Genomic DNA, 23003 nt, shown 5'->3' with positions numbered 1-23003 from the left:
CATTCATTTGTTTATGGACGTTTGGTTTTGTTTTTGCCTCTTAGCAGTTACAGACCTTGCTTCTACGAAGGTAGACATTTTGTATGGACATGGTGCATAGACCTCAGAGTGGGAACGCTGGGTCCAATGGCCTTGTGATGCGGAGCTCTGTGAGAAACTGCCAAGCTCTTTTCCAAAGTGTCTGCACTATTGTGCATCCCCATAAGCCATCGGGGAGGCTTCTGATTTCTCTGTGTCCTCCACACTTGTGATGATGTCTTTTATTTTAGCTGTCCTAGTGCAAGTGAGGTGGTCTCCATTGGAATTTCAATTTGCATTTTACTGATGACGAATGATGTCAAACATCTGTTCATGTGTTTATTGGCCATATGTATATCTTCTCTGGAGAAGGTCTGCTCAAATCTTTAGTCCATTTTTTTTAAGATTAGGTTACTTATCTTTTTATATTTGAGTTGTGGCAGTTCTTTATATATTCTGGATCGAGGGATTTTTTAAAGATATATACTTAGCAAATATTTTCTCCAATTTTGTGGGTTGTGTTTCTTTCAAGATGATAATTTTTAGCCTGCAAATATTGCACTTGTTTTAGTAATTTTCTCTTAAATATTTTATTCCTTTTGATGCTATAATAGATGGAATTGTTAATTTTATTTTTGTTTATTTCCCATTTTTAATGTATAAAATACAGTTGATTTTTTTTTTTTTTTAAGATGCTGGGGATTGAACCCAGGGCCTGTGCTTATGAGGCAAGTACTCTACCAACTGAGCTATATCCCCAGCCCCTAAAATACAGTTGATTTTTGTACATTGATCTTGTATCCATCAAGCTTACTCCACTCATTTATTACTGCTAATAACTTTTTTATGGACCTTGGGTTTTCTATTTACAAGTTCAAGTCATCTGCAAATGGAGATGGCTTTCTTCCTTTCTTTCTAATATAAATGCCTTTTGCTTCTCTTTATTATCTTCTCTGACTGGACTAGGGTAGGCAAGAAGGGACAGTCTTGTCTTGTTCTTGCTTTTAAGGAAAACTATCTGGTCTTTCATTATTAGTTGTGATGTTAGCTGTGGGCTTTTCTTAGATTCCTTTAGTGGAAATGACTTTAAATTCCAAGTGTGTTTTTATTATTTTAGTGTTTTCTTATGCAAGGGTATTGGATATTTTCAATTTTTTTGTGTGTGTATGTTGAGATATTTATGTGATATTTATTTTTTATTCTATTGATATGGTATATTACAGCAGCTGATTTTTTAAAACACTGAACCAATCTTGCATTTCTGAGATAAATCCTACTTTGTCATGTTGTATAATTCTTTTTACCTGTTCATTAGGAAGCAATATGTTCCCAGGCTTTTCTTGGAGGGTAAACTTTTTGACTGCAAATTCAATCTTCTTATTTGTTAGTCTATTCAGAGTTTCTATTTCTTTTCGAGTCAGTTTTAATAGTTTGAATTTTTCTAGAGTCTTTCCACTTCATCTGCAAAAATTGTATTGTATTCATCATTTCTCTTACAATCCTTTTCACTTCTGTATGGTTGGTAGTGTTGTCCTCTTTCATTTCTGATTTTTATAATTTAAGCCTTCTCTCCTTTTCCTTGGTCAGTCTAGCTAGACCTTTGACAGTTTTGCTGATCCTTCCAATTCTTGGTTTCATTAATTTTCTCTATTGTTTTTCTGTTGTTCATTTCCTTTATTTCTATTTTAATGGTATCTTCTTCCTTTTGATGACTTTTGGCTTAGTTTGCTCTTTCTTTTCTGGTTTCTTAAGGTGGAAGGTCAGTTATTGATTTGAGATATTTCTTTTATCATTAGGTATTTTATTATATAGGTATTTCTCTCTAAACATTTATTTTATTTTGTTCCATAACTTTTGGAGAGTTGTTTTTATTTTCATTAATTTCAAAGAAATGTCTAATTTCCCTTGTGAACTTCTTTTTTGATCTATGTTTATTTAGAAATAAGTTAATTTCTACATTTTGTGAATCCTGCAAAATTCCTATTGATTTTTAGTTTGATTCCAACATTGTCTGAAAACATATTTTTTTGTCATTTCCGTCCTTAAAAATTTCTGAGGGTCATTTAATGGCTTAACATATATATGGTCTATCCTAGAGTATGTTCCATATGTACTTGAGAAAAACTTTTATTCTCTATTGTTGGGCAGAGTGTTTTGTAAATGTCTCTTGGTCTAATTGACTAATTGTATTGCTCGAAGTTCTATTTCTTATTCTTTTCAATTGTTCCATCTATTATTGAAAGTGGTATATCAGTGTCTCCAAGCATTATTGTTAAATTTTCTATTTCTCCCTTTGTTTTTTTCCTAAAGTGTCTGTCTGTCATAGAAAATACATAGTCAAATCATATTTTAATCCATTCTGTCAATCTCTGACTTTTGATTGGAGTATTTAATGCATTTATATTGAATGCAGTTACTGAAGATTTAGGATTTTGCCCTTCCCTCGACCATTTTTTCTTCAAATGTCTTCATTTTCTTCATTATTGTGTCTTCAATGTTTTTTTCTTCTGTCCTCCTCAGCCTCTCTTCTCCTTTGGGGATTCCATTATGTGTACATTGGTATGCTTAATGGAGTCCTATAGGTATCTGAGGATCTGCTCATTTCCCTTGATCATTATTTTCTTTTTGTTCTATAGACTAATTAATCTCAGTTGACCAATGTTTAAGTCCTGTCATTTGTTCTTCTACCTCCTCAAACCTGCTATTAATACCCTTGAATGATTTTTTAAAAATTTAGTTACTAGAATTTTCAACTATAGAATGTATCTGTTTTACTTTATTCTTTTTGTATGTATGTTAATATTCCTTATCTCATGAGGCATCATTCTCCTGTTTAGTTTTCATACATGGCCCTAGGTCTTTTATCACATTTAAAGTAGTTAATTTAGAGTCTGTTTACTTAGTCCAAAGTCTGAGTTTCCTTGGGACCATTTCTATGTATTTATTTTTTTCTATATACAAGCTATTGTCTCATGTTTCTTCATATGCCAGATTGTTTTTGTTAAAACTTGAAATTTAAATGATATAATGTGCAAACTGAAAATCATATTTCTCCCCTTTTCAGGGTTGTTGTTTGTGGTTGTTTGTTCCAGTGACTTTTCTCTACCCCATTTGGGAAGTCTATATTCTTTGTCATATATGCCCACCAATGGCTGATCTTGGTTAGCTATATTACTTTGCTAATGACTGGAGACATGTTTCCTTAAATGTCTGGAACCACTAAGTCTCCCAGCCTTTGCCAATGGGGCTGTGTGTGTGTGTGTGTGTGTGTGTGTGTGTGTGTGTGGCCAGGGCTGTTGGGGCACTCCTTCAGTCTTCAGCCAGGCAGTCAACAGCTTTACCTTAGCCTTCTCTTTCTGCTCATGCAGAGATTCAAGGTCAGCCAGAGGTGAGAGCTTAGGACTTCTTACCTTGGTCCTGTGCAGACACACAACCCTAGGCAAGCACATAAGCCTGCACAAGCATGTGTCTTTCTAAATGCCCAGAATTATATTGGAGCTTGTTAAAATCCCTATAAAAACCTCATATGCCAGCTTTTCCTTTCAAGCTTTTGATTAATCTACTGTTCAACCCAAATGTCACCCACTGCCTCAGTAAGCCACAATGTTAAACAATCACCTCGAATTGTTTTTGACAAGTGCCCTGGGGAAGAGATCTTTTTGCCTCTTTGGGCCAGCTCTGAATCAGGTCAAATAAAGACAATTGCAAAGAAATGATCATGTTTTCGGAGATGAAAATGCTAATTACTCTGATGTGATCATTACATATTATGTAAGTGTGTTGATTTGTCACACTGTGCCCCATAAATATACATGATTATTATGCATTAGTTCAAAATAAACTTTGAAAAGGACCGCTTTGGGAGTTGTGTCTTTCAAGGATCAATCAGGTCAAATAATGGCAGTTTCTGGGAATGAGGCTTTGAAGGAGTCTCGCTACCCTTCTGCCCTTCCATGACTGCCAGAGTGTTGGTTTTCATTGTGATTAAGGACACTTGGTTTCCCAGGCTACCACAGAGATGGAAATAGGGCAATTTAAAAATGCCACAAAGATACTGTTCTTACAATTTTAACAAATAAATACTCCCTGGGGTACTGTAAGCTTCCCGAGCTGCTGGTTAATTTCAAGAGTTTTGAAAAACTAATTTCTGTTTATCTTTGGACAATCTTATCTTTGGACAATCTTATTGTTTATCTTTGGACAATCTTATTGTTGCTTCTGTGGAAGAGATGATTTTTAAAGGTTTTTATTCTGCCACTTTCTCTGAGGTAATCTTCATATTTTAGTTGATTTTATCTTATATAAATTTCATGACATACTGAAATGTGTGCCAGTACCTTGACAACCTGGTTATCTTTACTTATAAATTTTTTATTTCTCAATCAAAATGCACAAAAAGGACTGTGTCAAATATGATTGGGATTTCCCAATGGGTATAACTCTGAATAAAGCAGACCTTTTGATCAAACTACTCATCTAATTTTTATATCTGCCCAAGATATAGATGGCTGAGAGGGCAGTGACTACATTCTCTTTATTTGGCAGTAGATATTTTATAAGCTCATTTTCCATGACTATAACAAAATACCTGGAGCTGGATATCTTGTTAAAGAAAATAGGTTAAAGAAAAATGGAAGGAGAAAGGGCATGGTACGTTCATATATTCAGTCCTCTGAGGACCGACCATCTTAGATGCATCACATTATGGAGGAAGCACATGAGAGGAAGGAGGGGATCACTTCTAGAAATAGGAAAACAGAGAAGGACTTGGGTCCTATAATTCTTTCTGAAGGCACACCCTGAATTGTCCATGACCTTCTTAAAGGTCCTACCACCTCCCAATACTGCTGCCTTGAGGACCAAGCCTCCAACACATCAAACTCTGTGGCGGAGGTTCACACTTCAACCATATCCAAACCAAGGAGGTACTCACATTGGAGCTGCTGGGTTTGCCTATAAGTTCAACTTCTGGTGAAAGCACTTGCAAATCTTTTAACAGAATGCAGAGTCTGGATGAACCGTGGACAGAAGAGGAGGGGGATGGCCCAGACCACCCATACTACAACAGCATTCCCAGCAAGATGCCTCCTCCGGGAGGTTTTCTTGACACGCGACTGAAAAACAGACCCCATGCTCCGGACTCGGCCCAGGTAGGTCTGAGCTTTTCTCCTGCGTTGGAGGCTCACTGAACTTTATTCCCTGAATTCTCTTTGATTTTATCTCAGGCTGATGTTCCAGCTAACTCTTGACACGCTCGCTCACACACTTTCTCTTGCATGCGAGTAGGAGACACTTTTGTCTAACACATCACAGTGCTTTAGCCAAGGGACTTGGATTATATTGTGGTTCCTGAGGTTTTGAATCTGGGGAGTCCTCTCCGTCCTAGGACAAATCCCATCACACTCTGGTTGATCTTAATGAGGGGAAGATGGAATTTGTATGATATTTTGGGCTCTTTGAAAAGAGAGTGAATATGGAACCTTAAATTATGAGAAACTTATGCATTTTTCTCTTTTCCTCATTCCCCCTCCAACTCAAAATTTCCCTTTCATTCAAAATTGCCTTCTAGAATTCTATCTCTCTTTTTATAGGAATTTTTTCTTTTCTTTTTCTTTTTGTTCCCCCTAGAACTGAGGTAGAACCCAGAGCCTCATGCATACCAAGCCCATGCTCCACCGCCGAGCCCCAGCCATGGACATTTTTCCTTTTTCACCATTATCTACTTAGGTGAATGATAATGACCGTAATAAAAATGGCACAATGACGCTGATATGGAAGTTCTAACACGGCAAGGGAACTTTCTCGTCTTCAGGGAGTGGGCTTCCCTTAGCGTGAACGACGGTGGATGTGTGTGTTGGTGGGAGTGTCACGTGGCACAGGGACACTCTCTTTGGTTAAAACCCGTGTTAGGACACATGGAGTGATACAGCCACATGTGCGAGAGCTGACTGTACCGCCACACCTGGGGAGGGGCTGTGAGGTCAGGAGAAGAAGGAGCCGTGTGTGGTCTTGACGGGGGTGCAGCCTTCTCCTCACACCCACACAAATCTGTTCGTCAGACTTTAGTGCAAACTGCGAGACATCAAGGCAACATTGGATGTAGCAGAGAAAGCGGTGACCACATCAAGGTTATCAAGGTCCCCCTCTGCACCATGGCTCTCCAAGACGGGGAATGAGAAGAGGGTGGTTCTTTCTTTCTATATATTTACATGTGTCTACAGTTTGCAGGAAAAGAGCAAACTTATTACCAGGGAAGACACCTGGGGGACACATTTGGTGAAGACTGGCAGCAGACACCTTCCAGGCAAGGTGAGAGGCAAGGTGAGGCCGTGGAGACACAAAGCATGCTTGGGATGAGCGGTGTGCTTGCCAGCGGGCTGTCCGTCTCTGCGGAGTAGCAGCGTGAACCCCTGCTGATATTTTCTGTGAGCGGTCCTGTAGATTCCTGAGTAGACCATAGAAATGGAGGTGATAGCAGTATTGATGACCATTGGCCTGGTCCTATAGTGCCTCCATCAGGTCCAGTCCATTAAGTACTGTCCTCGTGCCCCCCTGGAGACTGACCAGACTCAGGCCCTCCATGCTTTTAGAAGACACGTTCGGGTCTTAGCAAATCTAATAGCATGCACTTACATTACATGCTAAAAATAATTTAGATGTGACCATCTAGCTATAGCTAGATCTAATTTAGATATAACTATCTATAATCCAGATATCATCTAAGGATAATCTGGACATATTCTGATAGAACTATAGTAATTTACATATAACTTTCTAAGAACTTGCTTTCTGCTCACATGTCTTTATTTTCTAGTTATTAATATAAATATATATGTATGAATTCATTTCTCTCTTTCCATCCATTCTATCATCTATCTTTGATCCATCCATCCACCCACCCACCCATCCATCTGTCCATTCATCCCTCCATCAATCTACCTGTCCATTTATCTTTTAAGAATTTCTTTTAATTTTAAGCTTTTTTCTTCTCAAAAATTTTCTTTAACTCTTTCCATAGTTCTAAGGCCCTGCTACAAAGGTTTAGATGAGGTGGATCCAACTCCTACCACTATGAATATAAATGCAGTCACTTATTGATTTAATATTAAGATGTACCCCTTTATTATAACTATTTGTGCCAGGAACCAAATGATAATACAGTTTTTCAAATTTTCCTCATGCAAAAGAATTTCATGTCTTGTCTATCCCAGTGAAAGGAAGACCCACAGAGCTGGCCCTGTCAACAAAGCAAAAGGCCTGGCTGAAGCCACCCTGTGGCTCTGCCTCAAAGTAGGATGGAAATAGTCAAAGATAGGATTTTGTCACAGGTACCTTTTCAGTATGAGCTTTTCACCCCTGTTCTATTTATGTTTATAATGTATTATATAACATATGCATGTAGAGATACAATTGTCAAAGGCTAAAATAGGCATGTTATTTCTTCTAGATATTTACATTATTGTACAATAAATCAGGTTTACTGTAAAATGTCTTTTTTAAATATATATATATATGTATATATTTTTTTTTCAAGTTATTCTAGCTGGTTCAAGATCAGAGAAGGTAGCAGGCTCCCCCAGGGCAAAATGTGTCTTATGCAAGTTCCCCATATGGAACTTGAGACTCATAAGTCTCAAGCTCTTATTTAAAAATAATAAGTATGTTTTCCCATGAAACAAATAAGAATGTCGCTCGTTAATTTGCTCATAACTATTCCTCCTGAGGGAGTATGAGCTCAAGGGACCACCATGGCAGGTGTCTGTCTGTCCCAGTTCAGCATCTGCTGTCATCTGTAGTGGGAAAGGACTGTCAGGAAGGTCATTCATGGGGCTTTTGATCTTCTTTTTGAAATGAGCTTGTGGAATTCTTTTCTAAAGGAGATTTGTTCACAATATACCTAAATGCATACACTTAAATAGCAGCTCCTAACCCTAGGACAGGTGATCCAGAAACAGCCTCTTAAAAAGAAAGTGTGTGTGGGATTCGGAGAGTAGAATCACAGCTCCTGGTTTTGCAGGTGCTATTCCCCCGTGGAGGCACGTTAGCAGGCCAGCTCACCCTCACGCATGCTGGCTGGGAGATGGCTGGGGGCGGCAAACACCCAGCAATAGGCTCTTGGCAATTTTTAAAAAGCCCTGAACTGACTCTTGCCAGTTGCATGGAACCATCTTCAACAAATTGCTGACCCTGGGTATGAAAGGTGCCCTCTTTCCAGAAATGACAGCGCCATGGGACAATCTCTTGGATAGGTTTGTTTAACTGCATTGGAGAAAAGGCAAACACAGAAACCGGGATCCAAACAGGCAATCCTGGGCAACACCTCTTTTGCCACCTCTGGGTGACAGAAGAGCCAGCCCCTGGGCTCACTCAGGCTCAGCACCCCTTTGGTCAGCTGAGCAGTCGCATGGAGTCAGCATCACTGCCTTGTAAGAGGGGGCTTCTCAATTGCGCACCCACCCTGGGCTCTCTGGATAGATCCAGCTCAGCAGGGGTGGCTCTGTGTTGTAAGGAAACTGTCTCAATTCTTTAGGAGGCACTTTGTAATTTACAAAGCATTCACTGACCCTTACATAAAGAGCAGCCAAACCAAGCCTTGCAGTTCTCTTGCTCAGTTATTTGATCTCAGAGTGTTTGTAAAGGAGAGAAGGAGACGGGGCATCTATGGCTGCTGAGCTTGCAGGACCCTGGGGACATGTGGTCCAGAATCTTTGGTGAGCCCCCTAACCAATATGGTGTCCACCGCAATGTTGGCTGGCAGATCCCACTTTGGCATGAAGGACAGAGAAGCATCCTAGCTAGGATACAGCAGAGACAGGCCTAGGAAAGGAGAATTTAGCTGATAGGGATCTTCAGAAAGAATTGTCCCATTGGTGGGCTAATGAAGGAACCCTTCTGTGGAATGGTGGGTGGTTCAACTATAGAGGCATTTCTTGTTGCAGGGTCCTTGGACATCTACAGTATGCCAGAAGGGAAATCACACGTGGCCCCCATGGGAGAAGCTCCCACCTACGTCAACACCCAGCACATGCCACCACAGGCCCGGCCAGCGGTGGCCAACAGTGCAGAGAGCAGCCCACGGAAAGACCTCTTCGACATGAGTAGGTCTCCATTTGTCTCTGTTTTCTTCTCTTTTGAGGTTACCTTTTACACTGACTCTTACTTGCTCTCTGTGCAATGACTGGATTTTCTGCCAGCAGGGTTTTGATTAATGATGGTGATTAGCTGCACTTTTCTGGGCTACAATTGGCCTCATTTATGGCTCTGGGACTTATATAACCCTCTCTATAGTCAAGAGGCAAAGCCAATTTCCCTCTCTTTCTGGAACAGACTTTCTTCTTGAAGACCTGCAAATGTATTGAGATAAACAACATGCAGAAATAAGTGTGCTCAGGGATCTACACACTTAAATATTAATTGGCTATTAAATGCCAACTATTGTATTAGTTGTCAAAGATGCAAAGATGAAATGGGCCATATTCACAGAACTGTCAGTCTTCCAGGCAGGACCAATGTAGAAACAAGAAACCCCAATGTGCCTCTCTCTTACATGTGCTTTCTTTCTCTTCCTCCCTCTTTTCTCTTTACGTCATTTCTCTCATTTTCCTTTTCTTTCCCTCTCTCTTTCTTTTCTCCTACCCACTTGCAAAAATTTGTTGAGCACTTCTCATGTGTCAAATACTTTTCTATTTAGTGGAGATACCCAAAAAGCCAAATAGACGGTCCCCACTCAATGAATGGGTTTTCAACAACTAATTGTGTGCCACCGGATGGTAATAAGTGCTCACAAGTTGTGAACAACAAAATAAGACAAGGAAAGTGATGGGCAGTGTTCAGAGGTGGCCTGTGAACCATGGGATTTCTGTCTGTCATACAGATCTGGAAGGTAGATAATATTATTACTAACACTATCCCTATTTTATAGAAGAGGAAGTGCAGAATCCTAGAGGTTAAGAACTTCACCAGGTGTAAAAGTCTTTGCTGGTCTAGTATTTGCTACTCCAGGGATCAGATGTGGGTGAGGATGGGGTCACATGTCTTTATGATTAGGCCACATTCCCATCCTTAGCCAATTTGGCTTCCTAGACACAGTGGACTCCCATTTTGTCAGAAATCACCTCAGCTAGAAGAACTCTCAAATCTCAGTGCTGAGAGGCACCTTAGATCTCTTAATTCAATGCTTTCATTTTTTTAAATGAGACAGCCCAAGTTGCGTGGAGCCAGTTTCCTAAGCTGCAAAGTGGTGACTCTCCCAGCCTCTGCTTGGGTTGTTATGGTGTCTCCCGGCTGTAGTTTTGCTGTTGTTTTTACGGGCAGCCATTTTTACTATTAACTTAGTCAGTTTGCCAGTGACTCCTGGCCCCAGAGCCTGGGGAGGGCTAGGTGGGTTGGGCTTTGAGAAAAATGGGAACTGGAACCACTCTTCTTATCAATGAATTTCTATTTCTGCTCCAGAAACCAGAGAAGGGGAGACAGAAGGTAGAAAGGGTCTTAGAGAGACTGGTGTCTACTAAAAAGTAACTAAGAAATAAAAGCCAGCACCGTGTTATTTATCTTGAACCACCAGTGTTAAATAATTCTAGTGGCGGTGATGATGGTGATGATGACGATGGTGGTGGTGATGAAGATTATAGAAATGGTAGTGATGGTGTGATGGTGATGTGAATGAAGATGGTGATGGTGGCGATGGCGATGAAGATGGTGGTGGTGATGAAGATGATGTTGGAAGTGGTGATGATGGTGATGGTGGTGGTGATGAAGATGAGGATGGAAATGGTAGTGGTGGTAATGGTGGTGATTAAGATAATGGTGGTGGTGATGGTGATGATGATGATTGTGTATGTGATGATGATGGTGGTGGTGGTGGTGATGATGGAGATGATGGTGATAAAGATTATGATGGAAATGGTAGTGATGGTGATGGTGGTGGTGATGGTGAGGATGGTGATTGTGGAGATGATAATGATGGTGATGGTGATGAAGATGGTGTGGTGATGAAGATGATAACAGTGGTGGGTATGGAGGTGGTGATGGTGGTGATGGTGGTGATGGTGATTGTGAAGATGATGATGATGATGGTGATGGTGATGAAGATGATGATGGAAATAGTGATGGTGATGATGGTAGTGATGGTGATGGTGATGGTGATGACGGTGGTGATGGTGGTGATGGTGATGGTGGTGGGATGATGGTGATGGTGGTGGTGAAGATGATGATGATGATGATGGTGATGGTGATGAAGATGATAACAGTGGTGGGGATGGTGATTGTGAAGATGATGATGATGATGGTGATGGTGATGGTGATGAAGATGATGATGGAAATAGTGATGGTGATGATGGTGGTGATGGTGATGATGATGGTGATGATGGTGAAGGTGAGGATGGTGGTGATGGTGATGGTGATGATGGTGATGATGGTGGTGATGGTGATGATGGTGGTGATGGTGGTGATGGTGGTGATGATGATGGTGATGGTGATGGTGATGAAGATGATGATGGAAATAGTGATGGTGATGATGATGGTGATGGTGAAGGTGATGATGGTGAAGGTGAGGATGATGGTGATGGTGAAGGTGATGATGATGATGGTGATGGTGATGGTGATGAAGATGATGATGGAAATAGTGATGGTGATGATGATGGTGATGGTGAAGGTGATGATGGTGATGGTGAAGGTGATGATGGTGGTGATGGTGGTGGGATGATGGTGATGGTGGTGGGATGATGGTGATGGTGAAGGTGATGATGATGATGATGGTGATGGTGAAGGTGATGATGGTGATGGTGATGAAGATGGTGTGGTGGTGAAGATGATAACAGTGGTGGGGATGGAGGTGGTGATGATGGTGATTGTGAAGGTGATGATGATGGCGATGGTGATGAAGATGATGGAAATTGTAGTGATGGTGATGATGGTAATGGTGATGATGGTGGTGGTTGTGGTGATGGTGGTGAAGATGATGATGATGGTGATGGTGATGAAGATGATAACAGTGGTGGGGATGGAGGTGGTGATGGTGGTGATGGTGGTGATGGTGATTGTGAAGATGATGATGATGATGGTGATGGTGATGAAGATGATGATGGAAATAGTGATGGTGATGATGGTAGTGATGGTGATGACGGTGGTGGTGATGATGGTGATTGTGAAGGTGATGATGGTGGTGATGGTGGTGATGATGATGGCGGTGGGATGATGGTGATGGTGGTGGTGATGGTGATGGTGATGATGATGATGATGGTGATGAAGATGGTGTGGCGATGAACATGATTACAGTGGTGGGGATGGAGGTGGTGATGGTGGTGATGGTGGTGATGGTGATGATGGTGGTGGGATGATGGTGATGGTGATGGTGATGATGGTGATGGTGGTGATGGTGGTGGTGGGATGATGGTGATGGTGAAGGTGATGATGATGATGATGGTGGTGAAGATGATGATGATGATGATGGTGATGGTGATGAAGATGATAACAGTGGTGGGGATGGTAATTGTGAAGATGATGGTGGTGATGGTGGTGGGATGATGGTGATGGTGATTATGGTGATGGTGAAGGTGATGATGGTGGTGATGGTGGTGGGATGATGGTGATGGTGGTGATGATGGTGATGGTGGTGGGATGATGGTGATGGTGAAGGTGATGATGATGATGGTGATGAAGATGGTGTGGTGGTGAACATGATAACAGTGGTGGGGATGGAGGTGGTGATGGTGGTGATGGTGATGGTGATAATGTCGGTGCTAATGGTGACTGGGCTGACCAATGTGAATGTGGGGACAAATGGGATGATGCTGATGATGGTGAAGACAGTGAAGGTGGTGAGGCTGCAGAAACAGTGTGACCTGTGACCCTGACTTCCAGGTACTCCAGGTGATCAGAGAAGATGACAAAAGAGGAGAATCCACAGACATGGCTCTATGCTATAGTTCTGGCCTCTTTCCCCTCTAGACATGTGAAAGATTTAGCAGTTATCAAAAAGACCTAATTTGGGCTTCATGTATTCATCTCCTTGCTTTCTGTCCTCTACTAAATTTGCCAAATTTGGCTTATTTTACAGCATCCATTGGATACTTAAAGAGTATGAGTTTTGTCCTAGGAACAACATGAGGCCCTGGAGACAGCTTGCCCGGGAGAGGACCTTTCCTCTTCTTGTGATGCTTGCGCCACACTGGGTGGGCCGTGCTGTCCTAAGTCACCCCATCACACCTACATTTGCGTGCACCACGTGCATGTTTCAGAGTGCTTTTGTACATACCACCTTACTGGAAAATTGAATACTGAAATTTAATTAGACATTTCTGTCTCCTTCCTTTGCCACTGGTCTTCGTTGCTGCTAGAGCAGCGGTTTCCCCTGCACAGCCACCTTGCAGTGAGAAGTGTGTTTCAAGGGGCACAAAGCCAACCTTGGTGTCAGGCAGTCAAGCAAAAGCCTTTTGCTGCAGGGAAGTAAATGAAGGTCCAGGGGAGTTAGAGCTCCTATCCTAGAGCAAGTCACACAAGAGGCACCCAAAGATTTTGAAGTAAACCATTGGTAAGTTGGGCTTCGGTTCTACATGAAATCAAAGCTGCATAACTTGTCTTTACCTTTGATATTAGCAAGTTTTTATTCAAAATTTATTAAGGAATATGGCTGACATTCCAGGGAAAGTAGAGGGAATGAACTATGCCTGGCCTCTTGCAGTAGGCAACAATGAAGTCCTTCTACCTAGCAAGACAGAGGGTGAACTTGAATCCTTGGCAGAACTTCCAGCTGTCAGGGAAAACAGACTCACCAGAGGGAGTCATGCCAAAAATTGGGCTGTGCTTGTAATTGCTTGTTATGATATGCCTTGATATATCAAGGCCAGTTATTTCTCTCTGGTTTTCCTACCCTGGGGGACTCGTTTGCATTCTCATCTCTACATTGTATTTTTATCATTTGCTCTCCTTGTGACTAACTCACTGCTGGCATGTGAAGGTGATGATGGCGATGGTGATGAAGATGATGGAAATAGTAGTGATGGTGATGGTGAAGATGATGGTGATTGTGAAGATGATGATGGTGGTGGTGGTGATGATGGTGGTGGTGATGGTTATTGTGTAGGTGATGACGATGGTGATGGTGATGATGGTGATGGTGATTGCATTCTCATCTCTTACATTGTATTTTTATCATTTGCTCTCCTTGTGACTAACTCACTACTGGCGTGTCGTTGATGCAGAGCCTTTTGAAGATGCACTCAGGAACCAGTCCTTGGGACCCACGTTGAGCAAGGCAGCCTCTGTGGAGTGCATCAGCCCCGTCTCCCCTAGAGCCCCTGACGCCAAGATGCTGGAGGAGCTGAAAGCCGAGCCTTGGTACCAAGGAGAGATGAGTAGGAAGGAGGCGGAGGGTCTTCTGGAGAAAGATGGAGATTTCCTGGTCAGAAAGAGCACCACCAACCCAGGCTCCTTCGTCCTCACGGGCATGCACAATGGCCAGGCCAAGCATCTGTTGCTGGTGGACCCCGAAGGCACGGTGAGGCATGGGGCAGGGCTTCTTCTAAGCTGGTACCTGCCTTTAACCATCTCTACTCACGGGGGCACCTCCCTCCTCTATCCATGTGTGCATGCCAGGCAGCAGGTGGCAGGGGTCAGGGCCCCATGTGAATTATAAAGCCTGGAAAATTTTCATGGCCCAGGGTGAAAGTCATGACTTTCCTGTCCTTTAAGATAAATAAACACTGAAACTTTGACTTAATTTGCAGAGATTTAAAAGATGTTAGGTTCCCATCTCATATCATCTTCAAAAGTACCTTCAGTTGGAATTAAAACCTCAGAGTGAAAGAAGAAACCAAATCTGTGAAAAGGACATTTTTCTTCTTAATACATTCATAACAGACAAGGAAGCATGGGCTTCTGGGTTTGTACTGTTTATCTCAAATATTTCTGAAAGTTGGGTCACTGAGATTTGATCTGTGGGCTGGAAAGTGCTGAACAGTAAGCCAACCCCCTAATCAGTCTCTGGTTTTCCACCCAGAGAGGTAGTGCCTAGTGATGCAGCATTTGAGGGTCTCTGGCTGTGCAGCTGTGTCTGCATAACTGTATGGGTTTGACTGAATTGACCATCTTGCAATTGTACATACATCTGATTTCATCCCGGGCTTAGTCCAGATGATTGCAATAAATGCAACCAAATTAACTTAACTGTTGAGGAAATTCCAGGATTGTTGTTTAAAACTTCTTATCTGGTGAAAACAAAATAGCAAGGTGGAATTATTTAAGTGATTGAGAGGTAGGAGTGAAGCTTTGGTCTTCCTCTGGACTTGACCTCATCTTGTGGGAGGTGCAGGTGGAATGGGGGTCCGTGAGGGGCCCCGACTGAGGTGCCTGTATACCTCGGCTCTGGGCATTCTTGGAACTTCTGTCTGCCTAGTTCCTCTTCTACCAAGGCAACCGCTTCCCAGGGATGGAATTTTATAATAAACATAACCATTTCCTTACAGTCTATTTTCTGTAGTCATTTTTTAATATAGATGTCATCTGTAAAAATATATATTTTGCATTCATGTCTTTTAGAAATTTATGAACACAATGGTCCACAAATCTTTTGTTTTCTTCCTTCCTCTCAAGTTTTTGAGACATATCAATGGTGCTTTCCTTCTTTTTGGGGGTTGGGGGTACTGAGGATTGAACTCAGGGGCACTGTGGCCCTGCTTTTGTATTTTATTTAGAGAAAGGGTCTCACTGAGTTGCTTAGGGCCTTGCCTTTGCTGAGGCTGCCTTTGAACTTGCCATCCTCCTGTCTCAGCCTCTGGAGTTGCTGGAATTGCAGGTGTGCGCCACTGTGCCCCGCCCAGATGTGTCAATGGTGCTTTTTGTGTGTTGGCTTGTCACTTTGGTGGACTGCCCCGGGGTCATCATACATACATCTGGAGTCCCACTGAATCTGGAGAAGGTTGTCCAGGCTGCTACAGACCCTCACACGTTTCTCTCTATACCAGGGATAGTGTCCCTAGGGCATATGCCAGGGGTGGAAGTTTTGGTCACAGGAAATACGTACTTGCCTCCAGATCAGCTGGATTACTGAGGGGCACACCAGCAGACTGTGGGGGGCCCACATCTCACTCTTCCTAGATAGTGCCTTTCTGCTTTTGCTGATTGGTAGGAGTAAGGAGCAAAGGTGTAGCTCATGGTCAATTCTTTGATTGCACATCATTAGCCAAGAATCAGTCTATCTCCTGTAAATATTATGCTGTTGCCCCCCTACTTTTGAGTTTTTTCAACAGTAGAATTTCCATGTATATTCTCCTCCTCTTCTTCTCCTTCTCCTTCTCTGCTTATTTTATCATTTTGTCTGTGAGGTTCTTCACAGTGAATCCATCCACTTTTACCCTTGTGATTAATGATTCAGAGTTTTAAATTTTCCCTTACTCACAAATCACAAATTGCACTGTGTTCTATATATTTTTTTCTATTTCTCTTTATAGTTTGATCATTTACAATTAGGTTTTAATTTCAATGAGAAATACTTTTGAATACAATATGAGATAGGAACCCCCAGATTTTAAAATCTTCATTATAGTAAGTTCATTTTTTTGTTGTTACCATTTATCAAATTTTTCATCTTCTCCTTGCCATACTGAAGTTCCTTCTCCTTCTGTGACATACTGAGTTCTTGACATCCTGGGTCTGTTTCTGGACCCTTGATTCGATTGACTTGACCATTTATTCCTTGTGTAAGACCTATACTCTTTTTATTATTATGACTTTGCTGCTGTCTTAATATCTGGTGGTGTGAGTCCTTCCTCTTGACTTTCCTGTATCGGAATTGTTCAAGCACTTCTCAAACATTTATTCTTCTTTATCTTGATTGTAAAATTAGTTCAAGTCCCCCAAAATACATGCTGGAATCAATAGGACTTATGTTATTTTTGGCAAAGAACAGCCAGTTTTCAATATTAGATCATCATCCCATGATGTGATGAACCAGGTTTTAAGGTTTTCTTTGAGTTTAAAAATTCTGTGCAGAAAGTTCTTCTGTTTCCTTTGCTAGGTTTTTTGTTTGTTTGTTTGTTTGTTTCTTGGTACTAGGGATTGAACCCAGGGCTGCTTAACCATTGAGCTACATCCCTAGGCCTTTTTTGTATTTTATTTAGAGACAGGGTCTCACTGAGTTGCTTAGGGCCTTGCTAAGTTGCTGAGGCTGGCTTTGAACTCACAATCTTCCAACCTCAGCCTCCCTAGGTTATAAGCATGTGCCTCCGTGCCCAGCTTGTTGGGTTATTTCTGAGAGTGCCTAGTAAACGGCATGTTATTTTTAGTTATCTTTTTCTCAACAATGACTGCTGTAGGAATAGGAATGTGTTATGATCTTGTGCCCAGAAATTTTGCTGATTCCAGCAGTTTCCCTGGCTCTCTACATTTGCAGATATTGGGAGTCTTGTCTCCTGCCTTCCAGGGCCTATCCTCACACCTGATCTCACACCACTGCATGGACTAGGGGCACTGTTAAGCATTAATCAGAAGGGGGCATCCTTGCCTTAAACCCAGCTGCAAGGACATTTTTTGCAGTTTTCTTCTATTAGGGATGTTGGCTTTGGCCTTTTAGTGGCTTGTTCTTCTCAGCCTAAAGGAATTCATTCATTTAACAAATGTGCATGGAATAGCTACTCAATCCTGACATCACTTTTGGCACTTGGTCTGTATCCGTGAACCAATTTAAGGAGAAAAATCTCTGCATCGACGGGACTTATACATATTAATTACCTCATGACTTTTATCAGATGCAGGTATTGAACTTCATCAAATGCTTCTTCAGCATCTTTTGAGATAGCAGCGTGATGTTTTCCTTAACTTGGTCTGTACGGGAGCTGGGCAGGTAGGCCTTTCTGATGTTGGGAGCCTGTCATAAGCACTGCTGTCCCTTGGCATAGTAACTGTGAGATACGTTGTCGGATTTGGATGCCTCATATTTTCTTCAGAATTTTTCTAAGACTGTTGGCAAGCGAAGTCCATCTTAACTGTCTTTGCTGCTTTCGTGCGTGTGAGCCCATCTGGCTTGGGCATCAAGCTCACATGAGTACGCTTGCTTCCTAGAGGGAGCCGGACTTTCTCCAGATCAGAGATGGTTTATCAGAAGCGTCCCTGATGGGTTTACTTCCCTGGGTACTTCCTGTTTCTGTATTCTGATGTGTTTTTACTTTAACGCACTTACGGCAAGCAAGCATTTGTACATTTATGAATTTATGAATTTATTACTTGCCTCCCTGCTTCCACTAGCCTCTGCTCTCCATAAGGGTAGTGGCTTTATTTATTGTCTCTCCTACCCCCAACACCTGGAATGGTCCCTGGTACACAGTAGGTGTTCAGTAAGCATTCGATGAATACTTGATCAACTTGGGCTTTTCCTGGTTAGAAAATGAGAATCTAGGGAGGTTACAGGGGTTTACGTATGTAGGGGTGCAAGGGTCACGCGTTACCCCAGATGTAGACTCCCAAGCAAGATTCTCTAACTAGAACCAACCCAGAGTTCTTTCTACCTGCTCAGGCTGTCTAATGATTCCGTCGTGGTTAACTAACAAAAAAATAGGAGAGAAAATACTCGAGCAATTCTATGAGAAGATACACATTTCGGCTGAAAATCTGGGTTATTGAAATGTACAAAGTGTTAAAACCTAACTTAATATGTCATTGTATAGAACAAAGATGATTAATTTTTTCCATTTAGTCTTTGTAGACCAAAAAATAACTTAGAGAGATATGCCCCTGTTAATAATATATTTATCATAAATTCACAAATCAGTTTCAAGATGGTGTAGAAAGTGAGGAGGTGGAATTTTGGTAGCTTGTTTAAACCAGGTGTCCACATTGCCGTTACCCATCGCTGTGCTGTTCATGTATGTTAATTTTGGAGAACTGTGTAGCACCCCTGAGAACACTTGTTAAGTCATACCTACTAATGGCTTTTCTTTTGGGGGACTTTTATCTGGATCTGATTATCTAGTTTAATTGATCCTATGGAGGATAGCTTTAGATGAAAAGAAAATGGAAATGAAAGACTTAATTAAAAATGTAACATCGCTTCCTTGCTGTGAGGACACCAAAATAGACGCTGAACACATTCTCTTCAATATTTATTCATCTGATTTTCATGTTAATTGGTTGGTCCCTGACTATAAGGGAGGGAACTTGGCAGAACAGATTACTCAGAGAAGGAAGGCTGCAAAACAGCTCTGTGTCTAAATTTACCCCAGAGTCTACCAACCCCTGAGCCTCCCACTGTGTGCTGAGGTCACTGGAAACCCAGAGAGAAGGCCAGCCCTGGCAGCCTCTGAGCAACCCTGGAAAGGTGTGGAAAATACTTACCCTAAAATAGCAGGTGGCATGAGTGGGGACCGGGTCTGTCCCAGCAGCCTCAGGGATGCAGTTGGAAATGCCCCCCACCTTTTTAAAAAATTTCAACATCTTATGAATCATTTAGTCAACCTGTGTGTCTAAAATTACCCTCTGAGTCACTCACCATGGATTCATCCCTTAGGATGAGCACAGTAGGATAGGCATTCTGATCTGTTTGGGCATGCCACTGCCCCATAGGGGGCTGGACTTTCCACAGACGTGACCCACATGGTCTCCGGTTATTGCACATTTAAGAGCACACACACAAAACAGCAGCAACAGTCCAACACTCCCACATTTACTAGATTTTTCTTTTATCCTGGGAGTCACTTAAAAAACAGAAAGGATTTTTTTTGGATTAGCCTCCAATATCACAGATAGCCAAGGCACTCTAGACAAACGGACCTCATCAACATGAAAAGCTTCTACACAGCAAAGGAAGCAATGAACAGCATGAAGAGACAACCCAAGGATGGGTGAAGACCTGCAAACTATTCATCTAATAAGAGAGTAATATCCAGAGTTCATAAAGAACTCAACTTGGTAGGAAACAAGTCCAATTGAAAATGAGACAAAAAACCTAAATAGACATTTCTCAAAAACACACACACACACACACACACACAGACACGCACACTCAAATGGCCAACAGGTGTGTGAAACAATGCTCAATGTCACTAAATATCAGGAAATGCAAATTGAAACCACAGTGGAATATCCTCTCACCACAGTTAGATGGCTATTATCCTAAAGACAAAAAAAAAAAATATTAAATTCTGGTAAGGATGTAGAGAAAAGAAAAATTTTACATACTCTTGGTTGTGTGTACACTATGGAAAACAGCATGGCGGTCCCTCACATAATTGAAAGCAGAGCTCTTGCATGATCCAACAATCCCAGTACCCAAAGAAAATGAAATCGGTATGTCAGAGACACATCCACAATCCTGGGTTTATGTGGTGGTGTTCACAACAGCCAAGATGTGGGATCAAGTGAACAGATGAATGGATCAAGAAAATATGGTGTATCTATACACAGGAACACTGTGTGTTCAGCCCTAAAAGGATGAAATCCTGTCATTTACGGATGGATGAACTAGAGGGCATGACGTTAAATGAAATAAGCCCAGAGAGACAAATACCACGTGATCTCACTGGTGTGGAATCCAGGGAGACTGATCTCCTAGAAGAGAGTAGAAATGTGGTTATCAGAGGCTGGAGAAGGAAGGGGAGGGAGACGGGAAAGTTTCACTAATGGGTACAAAGTCACAGTTAGCCAGGAGGGATAAATTCTGGTTCTGTTGCATGGTAAGGTGACTAGCTAACAGTAATATCTTATATATTTCAAAAATCTGAAAGAAAGAATTCTGAATGCTCTTCCAAATAATACAGGAGAGGTGATGGATATGCTAATTATCTTCATCTGATCATTATGCAATGTGTACACAGATCAAAACATCATACCGTACCCCATAATTTAGTACGATGATTATATGTCAGAAGCTTCACCCAACACAGCTTCAGCCCTGACTTACACCAAGTCCTCTGTGTGTCATGTGGCTGCTCAGACCCCTCTGTCACTCGAGTGACCCAGACCTGGGTGGTGTTCATCTCCTGGATTTGCTGTCTCCACATAGAGGCCCAGAGGAGAGGAGGGCTGCAGAAAGCTCTCTGGCTCTTGGTGGCCTTGCTGGGGAGGTGTCACCTGTCACCTCCCCTCCCAGTCCATTTGTCCCAACCTGGACAGGTGGCTGAGGAATGCCAGGAAGGACATGGAGTGTTTGCCCAACCAGATGATCTCAGCAACATGCCTTTTACATTTTTATCAGTGTGACACCAAAAATACAACCAAGTAAGACACAGCAGAAAAGCACTTAAAGAAAGCTCTGCACCTGGTCTCTCTTCCCAACCCTGCCATCATTTCTTCTTTTTACAGACTGCATTTTGATTCATTGTACATAAATGGGGTACGACTTTTCATTTCTATGGTGGTGCATGACGTAAATTCACACTATTCGTGTAATCATACATGTACACAGGGTAATGATGTCTGTCTCATTCCACCATTTTTCCTTCCCCCACCCCCTCCTGCCCCATTTCCCTCTACACAATCCAAAGTTCCTCTCATCCCCCTCCCCCACCCCCATTATATATCATCATCCACTTATCAGGGAAAACATTCAGCCTTTGGTTTTTTGGGATTGGCTTATTTCACTTAGCATGATAGTCTCCAACTTCATCCATTTACTTGCAAATGCCATGATTTTATTCTTCTTTATGGCTGAGTAGTATTCCATTGTGTATATATACCACAGTTTCTTTATTCATTCATCAACTGAAGGGCATCTAGATTCGTTCCACAATCTAGCTATTGTGAATTGAGCTGCTTTAAATGTTGATGTGGCTGCATCACTGTAGTATCCTGACTTTAAGTCCTTTGGGTATAAATTGAGGAGTAGGATAGCTGGGTCAAATGATGGGCCCATTCCAGTTTTCTGAGGAATCTCCATACTGATTTTCAGAGTGGCTGCACCAATTTGCAACTCAACCAGCAATGTATGAACGTGAAACTGGAACCATTTCTGAGAGAAACAGTAGTTTCTCTGAAAGTTCTCTTGACAGGGACCCTGTGTCATCCCAAAGAAATGTGATTAAATTATTATGTCTTTTGTTACTTAATATTATATTCCTTGAATTATTATATCTGTTGAGCTGGAAATGACAGATGGTGTCCATTGTGGTCACTCAGTTAGGGAGGCGTTTGCCAGGCTGCCCCACTGGAGACTTCCTCCTCTTCCCTCTGTAATTGAGACATATCTAGTGAGAGGCATTTGGAAACTAATTACTCTAGTTCCTAATCTATCTGTTTATTTATTTTTTGTGGCCGTGGATTTGTGGTTTCCACTTTTACTTGGTGGGTTCTGATCTGTTTCTGTATTTATTCCGAGGCTCCTTCAAACTGGCTTCTGTCCTTGTGACATGTCCTTGTCACTGTTTGAGTGCCTACTTCTTCCTAGTGCAAAAACGCTTCGGAGGCCCAGCTTCCCCTGCAGTCCACCTTTCCTCCTGAGGACTCCAGGTCCTTTATGAGGGCAATGGCTGTAGAGATGGAGATTGGGCCCTAGGTGGGCTTTTGGGGAGCTGTGTTGGTCATCTTTCCATCTCCATGACAAAACTCCTGAGATGATCAACTTAAAGGAGGAAAGGGCCACTTGGCTCATGGTTTCAGTCCAGGGTTGCTTCGTCCTCTTGCCTTTGGGCCTGTGGCGAGGCGGACACCATGGTGGGAGTGTGTGGTGAAGGAAGCTACTCACCTAATGTAGCCAGGAAGCAAAGAAAAAGAGAGGAAGGGGCTGGGTGCCCACGCCTCCTTCAAGTGCACACTCCCGGCCACTGGACGTCTTTCCTCTAAGCCCACCTCCTAGAGGGGCCACGCCTTCAACACACGGGACTTCGGGAGACCTACTCAGACCAGAGCAGTGGTGTGTCTGGCCCCAGGCCTCTGAATGGTCAAGGTTAGGCCACATACACTCACACACACGTGCACACGGACACACACGCAACACTCTTACACGGACACACACGTACCCTCCCACATACAGTCACATAATGCCCTCACATGTACACAGA

At 42.2% G+C, this 23003-nt stretch overlaps 1 protein-coding gene across 1 annotated transcript in view; it reads left to right on the top strand.

Annotated features, from left to right (window-relative positions):
- SHC3 (SHC adaptor protein 3) overlaps positions 1 to 23003 on the top strand; it is a 216723-nt gene that overhangs the window by 160722 nt on the left and 32998 nt on the right. The window contains exons 8-11 of the mRNA XM_079109199.1: positions 5018 to 5168; positions 6240 to 6327; positions 8958 to 9116; positions 14220 to 14515. Coding sequence (XP_078965325.1) covers positions 5018 to 5168; positions 6240 to 6327; positions 8958 to 9116; positions 14220 to 14515 — 694 coding nt within the window. The remainder of the gene's footprint in view (positions 1 to 5017; positions 5169 to 6239; positions 6328 to 8957; positions 9117 to 14219; positions 14516 to 23003) is intronic.

The sequence above is a fragment of the Sciurus vulgaris genome, assembly GCF_902686455.1.
Source record: "Sciurus vulgaris genome assembly, chromosome: 13".
NCBI classification, from domain to species: domain Eukaryota; kingdom Metazoa; phylum Chordata; class Mammalia; order Rodentia; family Sciuridae; genus Sciurus; species Sciurus vulgaris.
The sequence above is the reverse complement of the archived record's forward strand: the minus strand, read 5'-3'. Positions and strand labels throughout refer to the sequence as shown.